The 11029-nt window shown below is 37.8% G+C and overlaps 1 protein-coding gene and 1 long non-coding RNA gene across 3 annotated transcripts in view; one reads left to right on the forward strand and one right to left on the reverse strand.

Annotated features, from left to right (window-relative positions):
• Positions 1-1170: 1170 nt before the first annotated feature.
• LOC149047413 (uncharacterized) overlaps positions 1171-11029 on the reverse strand; it is a 10944-nt gene continuing 1085 nt past the window's right edge. Inside the window, exons 2-4 of the mRNA XM_089204106.1 lie at positions 5073-6574; positions 4658-4760; positions 1171-3902 (exon numbers count right to left, since the gene is read on the reverse strand). Of these exons, the coding sequence (XP_089060232.1) occupies positions 3472-3902; positions 4658-4760; positions 5073-6574 (2036 nt within the window). The 3' untranslated portion in view covers positions 1171-3471. The remainder of the gene's footprint in view (positions 3903-4657; positions 4761-5072; positions 6575-11029) is intronic.
• LOC113686728 (uncharacterized) overlaps positions 8357-11029 on the forward strand; it is a 2918-nt gene continuing 245 nt past the window's right edge. Inside the window, exons 1-4 of one of the 2 annotated variants that reach the window (XR_003447675.2) lie at positions 8657-9033; positions 9112-9178; positions 9346-9387; positions 9663-11029. The exon at positions 9663-11029 is cut by the window's right edge and continues 245 nt beyond it. This is a non-coding gene — a long non-coding RNA (uncharacterized LOC113686728). Of the gene's footprint in view, positions 9179-9345; positions 9388-9662 lie in introns of both variants that reach the window. The other variant, XR_016185916.1, reaches the window with a different exon arrangement.

Genomic DNA, 11029 nt, shown 5'->3' on the forward strand with positions numbered 1-11029 from the left:
TCCGCGGATGGTCCAAATCCACTGTGACACCGGCTCACCAGGAAGAAAAAGGAGATCGTTCGGTCCAATAACGTTAGTCTGTAGAGATTATCAAGCTAATAACTGAGAAGATCGCGCCCTTTAGTTCATCAGTGACGGCATTAATTATTTCAAATCTGTATTTCTCGGTCCAAGCGACACCAAAAATAGTTCCTTTGTAATTTTGCAAGCACTTTTTCTAGCATTTTATCGTCAATGGAAATAAATCTCAAGGCTCAAAGTCAATATAACATTCGAGCACGTGAAAGACTCCCTAAAAAGGTAAATTTTTTGGAATTTGATTTTGATGAAATCCCTGTTCCGTTTGTTTTACTGCAGGGATACTGAGTAGTTAAAAATCTCCACTTTGTGATGATTTTGGCGCGAGTCGTACAAATTGCTATTGCGGCGACTGGGTTTTACATGTAGTACTGCCGCTGACAAGTTGCGATTTCTGCTCTTAGATTCTCAGTGTTTACGAGCGACATGGCAACAAGAATGCTGCGACCTTTATAAAGGGCATTTTTGTGCATCCCCCCTGAGCGCCTATCTGCATGCAAAATTTGAAGGGGGGTTGAATATTTTCATTTCCCAAGATGTTTGATTCTTGCAGACACTTGTCCTTAAGCCCTAATGCAAATGATACCACATTGGAAAAATTAAATCTATTGCTTAATTCTCAACATCTTTTGATTTTCTTGATACTGGTCATGGGATCTGCTGGAACTTCTAGTTACTATAACTGTATAGCTTTGACCTAAAGACACCATTCACAACATAATTCCAAGGTACATTAGTCAATGGTGCTTGATAGCTTAAGGAAAGCTGACTTCAAGTGCACCAAGGATCACAATTTCAAAAGTTGTGCGTACTGACATAAATTCAAGTAATCATCATTTATTTTTTTTGTGGAATAATATACATGGAAAATAACAAATGTGAAGATAACTGTCCTCAATGCGAAGTATGGCTTTTTAGGGTGACAACTTTGCACTTGTGTTGCAACTTTACACCCCTGTTACATGAAAACTGCACTAATTTTCAGCCCACGAGACAGGCGTAATTTTTTTCATGTATATTATTCACAAATACATGACTCATGTAAATTGGTTGTCTTTGAAACATTAACTAGTGCTTGTGAACACCAAATTACACTAGAAACCATATTATTAACTATACAAACTGTCGACATGTATGATAGAAAACAAATTAAAACACAGGCATAAACAAAATACATATAACATAAAAATGTGTCAATTGAAAAAATTTAAAATTGCATTTCTAAACAACCAATCCTAGATAAATACTATACTTCTTCCTTGTTCTTGTAATGACATTATGCTAACATTGTTAACAGTAAGTTCTATAACTATTATTTTTTCTTTATGTAAGGGTGGGGGGGAGGGATGTTAGACTGATATACAGCATACTATTATTCATATCACATCTCCTCTATTTTTAATTGGAAGACTCAACAGATACTCAATTAAAAAGGCAAAAATATTTAGGTTACTAAATTCATGTAATCTTATTCAATTACACAAACAAGTTTCATATTCTACTTTTGTTTACTTAATTTCACTGTAGGAGAAGCATGTGTACGTCTAAGCCTTGCAATGGGAATTTCTCTTCATGCAACATTAGAACTACCAATTGAAACTGAAAATGTTCCAAAAAAATTGTTTTAAAATATTACATGTATGTCAGCTGAATTTTACACATAATTAGGACTCAGACATGGTTTGATGCTACTCTGGTTTAAAGATTTAATAAATGTAACTGAGAAGTTACACTACATAGACCCAAAGTTTCAACACTCCTGTCTAGTGCCTTCATCAGGGGTAGTCTTTATATGCTGCAACAAGAGGTCCTTTCATATTCTAACTAATCAGCTGCCCTTTTTCTGACAAGGTGTAAATAGGTGTCGGGTAGTAAGCCGCCATCATCACAATTTACACAAGGGTTGGTTGCATAACCATGTGTGGACATTTATTCTCATCCAGATGCCGCCTTTCTTTCCAATCGTAAGTGTTTGTGCATTATTTGAATTCAATAACGTAATTTAACAGTCTGGTTATTTCTTTTTAAGACCACTTAGTGTCTTCTTTTTCCTTTTCTTTTCTTTTTTTTTTTGTCACAGGACTTATGCGGACGGGAAATGGAAATGATCAGGATAGGTGCATGAATGCCTATTTTGCTCGTAAAAATTTGGAGTCGAAGTTCAACAGCAACAATTATGAACTGTTGCAGGAGATGGATTAAGCTTTTAAAATTATCTTTTTCAGTTCTTAGACATAGTTTTTGTCGAAATTAGAGAATAAATAGTCGAGCATTTGCAACGACGCCTAAAACAACAATTTCTGTCGCACACCTGACAGTTGACCTGCAATTTGCAACCATTTGTTATGATTGAAATAATATGATTGTAAAGTAACAAAAATTCTCGCACGGAGCAGTTCGCACTTCCTTCGTGCTGGCCGAAGCGGCTTATAAATATTACACATCTACAACGGAAAATGGTTGTCTGTTCAGGCGTTGATTTTAACCTAACTTCTGCATGAGTATATCATTTGTTGAATTCGTAATAAATTGTATGGAAAGTAAATTAAACTTACCGAGATGGTTTATGCTTTTATAGATAGGACTTTGAACGCTTATCGGGCAAACGCGTCGTTGCTAGCGCTACCAGGATCCTAGAAATTATGGTTCATGGCGCTCCTGAGGGTAATGAAATCATCAAAAGTGGCAAAGTTTCAATTGTTGCTATTCACCTCTGAGCAATGGCCGCGGGATTTGCGCCAAAAATATTGTAATCGTGGCAGGAATAAAAGAGTTTAAAAATCATCTTCTTCTGCCCTATAATCTCACTGTTTTAGCATATACCAAAACTACTATTCATCTTTAGTGTCGATGTCCGGTGATGGTGGTTAAATTCAACACTAGCCACCTCCATCTGAATAGTTGTTATCTAGCCAATGAAATTAAAATCTCACACATATTCTAACCAATAAAAATCAAGGAAAACCTATCGGGAGTAGGTTGCTCAGGTTCAGTTTGAAGACAAAAAAAATGGATGAAATTAACTTTAGGTTGATGCCTGTCCTAACATTAAATATTTTATGGCTGAGTTTCTCTCGTCAAGGAGTTAGTACAAATCAGAGTTAACTATGTTTGATTATTTGCACGATTACTCCCTGAATTGTGCTCCATAAACTTCTCAATTTGAAACAAATGAATAGTAGGAAAATGCAATAATTTTCAATCCTTATGGGTTTAGTATGAGCATTGAAAGGTTTTTTAGCAATGACTAGAGTAATTTTCTTTTGAAGTGTAACAAAACGCTTGACGAAGTGTAACAAAACGACACCAGTTGACATGTTTTGTATACATGCCTCAGTCTTTTCATCAAGACCCAAGAGTTTTACCTTGAGTTTCGGTTTTGAGAATATGCAATTAACGAGGATTTGATCCTCGTTTCTCCATCACATCACTCCTTTTGCTCATAGTGTTCTTCGTGATCTTGTGGTCGGGGCCCAAAATATCGTTTTGAATTACTAAGGCCTCAACGAGCTCCTCCAAAGCCTTATCAAATTGTCCTTGAAGGACTAAGACATCGCTAAGCTGTACGCACGAACGAGCTGTATCCAGATGATGACCCAACAGCCTCTTTCGTAGCCCTTGAGCTTCCCTGAAGTACATCTCGGCCTGGTCGATGTAACTTCGCTCAGGGCTTCCAGCCGCAAGGGTCTTGTACGAGTCAGCGATGTAGGACAAAATTGAAGCTGTCCAGGGGTGGTCACCAAGTTGCTCTTTGTAAACTGGAAGAGTGTTCTCTTTCCATATGGCGATTGCTTTTTGATGATCACCACTCAGTCGATAAGAAACTAACAAAGTGTGAAGACAAGATATAACTTTTATATAGTTTAATGAATCCTTACCGCGTTTCAAAAGGAAACAACTGGTATGAAGAAAGAGACTGACCTCTTACGAGGGTGATTTTGTCAAAGAATATAAAGCTTGTAAGCCGTAAACTTGTTAAGGATTATTTCTCAAATGGGTTAGAAACATTAGTTTCCTTCTCAAATTAACAAATCCCACCCCATATCACAAATCAGCTCATTGTCAGACTAACCAAGGAACATCAACCTTTTTAACCCCAAGGTTCCCAACTTCGATTTCCTTGCAATATCACCTTTTGAATTAAACATTGAGCGCATGAAAAATAAATCAAATGATTGCCAATTAAAGAAGCGAGATCTTGGTTGTTGACTAAATTCTCCTTATCAATACCACTGGAAATGTTTTAGAACAGTATGGAGAATATGCATGCGGAAGTTAGGCTGTTAGGATAAGGCATTCAGAAATGATTGTTTCACTTTCACGTCAAAGCCTATAGACAAGACCATTCCCTCTTTCTCCATGAAAATAAGACTCGACGAGATTCCAGTACATTAGTTTAGTTTTTTCTCTTTTCAGTTCCTATTTAATTGGAAATTTATTTGTTTTTCTCTCGGTTTATTAAAAGAAAGCACCCAGTTCGGAATTTCACCGTGCGCTATGTCATCCTTTTAGCCTCCATCCAGTCTCCTACAAGGATACGCTTGTGTTATACGGAGTGCAAACCAAAACATTTACTTACTTCCAAGGTCACAGTATCCAGCAGCAACATACAAACAGTCACTTAAAGAATTTCTTATTGAAATCCCTTCCTGTATCAACTCTCGTCCTTTTTTTCCTTCTCCCTGCAAAACAAACAACTTATGTAAATATCCCGGTCCAGTCTACCTTAGTGCGAGTGACACCCCATTAGGATTGACACAAACTCGCCCATTTCCGCCATTATTGATAACGTTTCATCAGATTTCCTACAATCTTCGGTTGCACACTTCGCCTTGGCGTAAGATTCTCATAAGCCCCACGAACAAAAATGAAGGGATGGTACTTAAAAAGGAAGCTATTGAGAAAATTTACCTTAAAAAGGAAGAGATAAGGAGGAAAATCAAAACAAAAAAAAAACAGCACACAGTCCTCTTTTATAATTACTACGATCTCACCTGCAATACAAAACATACTCCGAGCTTACTAGCAGTGTGCGCATGCGTTTGGGACTTTAGTTCCTCCTCTGGTAGTGTCCTGCGCATGTCATATGCTTCCTGAAACTTTGCAAGTGTGACTTGGTTTTCTTCTGGGCTGTCTTTGCTGTGAGACACGTCACAGAGACGACGGAATCCCAGTGAATTCAAGCTCTCTGCATGCCTCTTCTTATCACCGGACGCTTTAGCAATATCACAGCATTTCTGGTACAGCGCTGTGCACTCTTTAGGGGGTGTTAGAACTTTTGCCACAAAATCCAGCACTTCTGTACCGTTAACGACGTCTAAAACGAAATATTTGTCATCTAAATCGCTAGAGTCTTCGAGACAATTCTTCAGCGCTTCCATGATGTTGGCTTTCTGCTGTCGAAACTTAAGGATCGCAACCAAAGCTGAATCTTTGCTAATAAAATCCTCGCCCAAGACTCTCAGTTGACCAAGGTAATGATGGTTAAATTTACGCTGTGTGGCACGCCACATGTCACCCTTGCCTGGTGATTCATTCTCTGTCCGGAAGTAGGCTTGGACCAGAGGATGCATCCTCATCTTTCCATCGGCGTCCCTCTGAAGAAGAGCATACTTGACCATCCTAGTCTTCACTGTTTCACAGAGTAAAGGATCTTCAAAAAGAAACTGAATGTCTTGAGCTGTGAACTCCGATGGGAAAACAGAAAAAAGGACAAGATTTCCTTTTACCTCGTCGGAAAAATCGGCAAAAAATACTTCCAGCGTGTCATAAACATCTTTCGCACTGACCCTCAAAAGTTGTATGGGATTCTTCACGAGCTGTTGGATTAACAGCTCGCGACTGAAACCATTGTTCAGCACGTCAGAACAGGTCACAAGAAGGAGTGGTATCCCACCACATAATTTAGCAAGTTCCTTGGAGTGTTCATCACTACAGTCATCAACAAGACTCCGAAGCAGTTTAGCAGACGAGTCAGGATCCAAAGGTTCGAGAGGAAACTTACATATGTCTGGCGACACGAATCCAACGTGTCTTCGAGTGGTAATTACCAACTTTACATTCGGGGCAGATTTCACGAGCCATTGAGCGAATTCATCAAACTCCTCGCCCTGTATATTCTCTGTATTGTCTAGGACAATGACAGTTGGGATATTTCGCTCCGATAGTTTACGCTTCACAAGAGACGTAAAATTAGCGGTTTCCGAATAGGTGCGACTACTCAATCGATCAAGAATCTCACTGCAGATGTCTTCGAGCTTCTGATGATGACTTTCTACTCGAATATGTGTTACAAACTGGTCACCCCTCTGCTTTAACAAGTGACTTACACGGATTCCAACTTCAGTCTTCCCCATTCCTGGGATAGAAAGAAGAACAACCATACGAAAGATCTGCAGTTTCTGTAAGATTTTATCTACGTCCGCGTCTCTTCCAACAAAGTGTGCGGTTAAATACGGAAGATTTCGTGGTAAACCACCCGGCGACGACGGTTCACCTAAAATACGAAAGAAAAAAAGTTTGAACAGATACACGAACGGTAGCCGACCACAACAGTGTCACAAAAACATGCCGAGGATATACCAGTGTAACCCTAAATATGAGACCCCAAATAGGCCCTTAAAGATTGTGCTAGTATAATTTTTTGGCATAATAATATGCATGACAAAATTACTGTGATCCAATGTGGCTATCAAAGAGAATAACAAAGAACATTTAACAAAACATAAGGGTATGGACGTTTTTCAATGTGCTCTTTTTATAGCCACGCAGTAACCATATCTGGGAGCTTCTCCGGACAGAATTCAAGTTTGTAAGTGTTTTGTCAAGACACTTGGAGGTCATGAGCATTTTTAGCAAAAGAAATCTTCAACCCCATGATGGGGAAGCTCACTGCCTTGATGAACTGGCTGGCAAATACTATCAAACGCAAGCTATATTCTATCAAATCTAGCTTTAGCTAGGTTGGAACAGTGTAATCCTATTATTCACACTCTTAAGGGAAATTTATAGTACCTGTAAAATTTGAGAAAGAACTGTGGGAGCAAATGGTGAGGAAGCTAACAAAGCTTTTTTGGATCATATGGTGCCTGAACTCTCAAGTGGAAAGATTTATGAAGGGGTTACTCACGCCTGACTAAGCCTTTAAGAATTCAAGCACCTTCCATGTTAAAATTAATTTAACATACACTTACAAGATGCCAAATAGTCCTTATGGCCTGATTACAGAATAGAGGATACACTTAATTTGCTTATTGAGTTTTTAGATGAGGAAAGATATGACAGATGCATTGTAATATGACAGAAGTGTTAGTGACCATGGTATCATAAGTTTTTGTCTGTTAACCAATGTTATCCTATATCAGTTCTTAACATCGATTCATTTTTAATGATATCGTGCATTTGTTGGCGGTCGATGTTCGTCTAACAAGAAATAAGGAAATTTTGTCGGGAAAAATTTCTTTGCTGTCGGCGCTCAAATTTTGTTTTCTTCGCTCATTAGATTTTTTTTCCGTTGACTTGGACTTCTAATACCTGTATGGTGGTCAGATATTGTTGGAAACGTTCTTTCTTCGCGATTTGATTTGCCTCGAAGTGTTCGGAGCATGTACACTGTAAAATGAAGAGAGCCAAATTGACCCCAAATGCCAAACTGGCCCCAATGTCTTGAGGGCCAGTTTGGACTCTCGAGGTTCATTTTGGACTATTTAAGCTAAAACGGGTCGCACAGGTACCATTTCGACCCCTCCAAAATCTGAATTGGCCCAAATGAATTCTACTTTGGAACTTTTTCTCAATTTGGCCCTGCCAAGAGCCAAGTAGGATTTACCAATTTGGCCCCAACGAGGTGCAATTTTTGAAATGACTGATAATTACCCCAAAATTGTCAACAATTTTGGTCACATGGAAGTCCCATCACGACTTGAACGACACAAGGACGTAGGGATTTGGGATGTTATAAGGGCAATAAACCAGTAAAAGCAAATTTTTCGTCGAGACCGGCACAATAAACTATCGATTGACTTACTCAACTTAATGCTTTAAATTTTTTAATAAGTAAAATTTTGTCATAAAAGGTGTTTCTCTCCAAAATTCGTCCTTCTTGTGCTAGTGCGTCTTAGCAGCTCCTTCTGCGTATCGCATCAGTCGAACCTAGACCGCGTGCGTCGGACACAATAATGAATTATAGCAGCGAATTCATCACTGAAGAGGCTGTTTCCTGGCTACAGTCGCATGGAATGAGACTTAGGTAAGGAAAGGTAAGCAAAACAAATTTCTTAACAACACACTTTAGTACAGCTTTACATACACAAACTTGACCGCTCCATTGATCTTTGTTCGTATCTTATCTTACAGAAAAGGACGGTTGCGATGGCCAAGATCTCCTTGCGATCGCCCAAGATGCAGACGTACCAAGGCACTACATCCCTATTATAAAAGAGCGTCTAAAGCTCAAGAAATTGATTGCAATGAACGCTGAACCTAGAGATGACACGAGTTCTTCGTCGGTACGATTATTAATTTTCCCACCAGAGAATTTGACGCATGATTGGTAGCGGTTCCACAACTAAAGTCACGTGATCAAATTTTGGCGCCGAAAGATAAAGACGGTTACAGTTCGAATACTGCGTTTGCACAAGATGGATTCAACTCATTTCAAGATTCTCTGATTTTAGGATCTCTCACTCTGAATTCTTAATCTTTTTCTTGAAAAGATGAACTGATATTTTTGTGTCTGTCTTTGTTTGCATCCACTTAAGCTGATGTTTTTGGCTCTCTCTCTTTCAGCGTGCATAATCAAGTCCTTCGAGTAAGGCGTTTCAAACGTCGATTGATGATTCAGAAAACATCAGTGATTATGAAAATTTAGAGGTGACATCGGCACCGAAAGAAAAGAGTAAATCGCCCAAGGATCTCTGTTTTACGGACGAGGCGACAGAACTGAGCATTGTCTAAGTAAGTTCTTATATATTAAACTTAGCAGGATGGTGAAGACTACATTATAGATTACTTTCTTTCGATTTTATCCCAAAGGAAAACACACAAGCTGCTAGTTCGTCAGTTAAGATGAGAAATCTCGGGGATAGCACCAACAAAAATGGTGAGATTTGCTTTATTTTTATTGAAATATTTTAGATATGTATTTACTTGCACCATGCATAAAACAAAGTTAACCCAATGTTTAAATCTGGTAAATTAAAAAATTAGTGAATTGATAGGAAGTTATCAGACAGTTTAATTTTTTTGAAAACAAATATTTACCTATAGGTTCCTCCTGGATGGCTCTCAAAATTCCAACCACCATCGAGGGTAAGAAAATTTTCTTTGTTTTGTTTTTTAAGTCTACAAGCAATCATTACTAATGCATGAATACTGAACTAAAACTGAAGTGCATAGAGGTATGATTTCTTTTCTTGATAAGTACATATACAGTTTGGTGAAAATACATCATTGATGATCACCATTATTGTGTTTTTACTTTTTATGCACAGTTTGCTTACATATATTTTGCAACTTTGTAGTTGCAAAATTTACTGTTCTCCAATAGCAAATTAATTCGCTCATTTGTTTGTTTTTTTGTACAGTTCTCTACCTCAGAAGAGTTGGATATCCAGAAGAGATATCTCACCAGCAGCCCAAAGTACTATGGGCAGCAGTGAATTGCAAAAAAAAATTGCATAGTATCCTTGTATGGCTAGCAGGATACTAGACTAAGTTGACTTGGAAACTGAATGGACTGTTATGGTTTAAAAATCTATTGCTTTGCCTCTTCTGCTTGCAGTGAAGAGAGACAATTTTGTGGTGCTGAATCTCTTGCCTTAAACTAAAAAGTTGCAAAATAATCACTCTCACCTTTTAAGTCCATAACCTTTGTTCTTTTGTGTTTGCCATCACATATGCATTGAATGAAGTTGTGACCATTTTGGAGGTACGAGTCCAAACAACTCCTACTTTGGTACTAAGATGAACAGCTAAAATTTCTGAGCCCATTTGCTAATGAAGTCCACATACAAATGTTCAAGTACTTTGTGTTTTTATTTAATTTTGCCTTCTTTTTGTTTAGTTTTTTTTTTATTTTGCAACTTTTTAAAAAATTCCTGTCATCAAACTATTAGATAAATATTGCACATGGAATAGCTGATTCTTTTCAGATATTTTGGGAGTCATGCATTATTTTTTCAAGTCTTGAAGGGGAGACAAATTACACACATTGAGCTAAACTTCCACCACCATTTCTTGTGTTTTAGCTTATAGTTTTAGAAAAACATCATGTATATATATCCATTTTTTTTACTGGCTACAGGAACTTTTGCACTTTAGTTTGATTTCAATATGGTTGTAAAACTTGTTTTTATTGCATAGAGTAGCTGATGTTGATCCAGAAAGCAACGATTATGTCCAGCACAAATTTTAATTGTTGGAGATCTTCAATAGATCAATCTCCTGAATACCGTAACAGAGGGAAGTGTAATTTGTCACTTCCCACAAGAAAAGTTTCTTGATGCTCTCATTGGGTCACTTGGCTCATTTATATTTTCAATGTTCCTTACAATTAGTCAAAGGCAATTTTGACTTTTTTTAGAGCATGCATTGCTTGAAATTGGTCACAGGCATACTCTTGTCACTGTTTCTTCCGTTTTCAATGACTTGGAAAATGCCTGAGGTAGTACTTGCTGATAGTTTATATTTTGATAATATCTAAAGTAGCAATATGAGTGCATGTGTTCTCACATCCACTGGAAGAATACTCTATGCTGCTCTAAGGCTCTTTGTTTTTCATATGCACAAATCAAACAAGATCTATATTCTTGTGCAGGAACTGGACCATTTTTTGCCTCTGTCTTATTCTGATAATTTTCTGTACTTTAAACCAGTCTTAATTATAAGCTGCTTTACATTACCACATTTGCTAAGTCATTGAAAAGGGAAGCTTTACTCACAAGTGTCTCTT

The sequence above is a fragment of the Pocillopora damicornis genome, chromosome 4, assembly GCF_964200805.1.
Source record: "Pocillopora damicornis chromosome 4, jaPocDami1.2, whole genome shotgun sequence".
Classification (NCBI taxonomy): Eukaryota; Metazoa; Cnidaria; class Anthozoa; order Scleractinia; family Pocilloporidae; genus Pocillopora; species Pocillopora damicornis.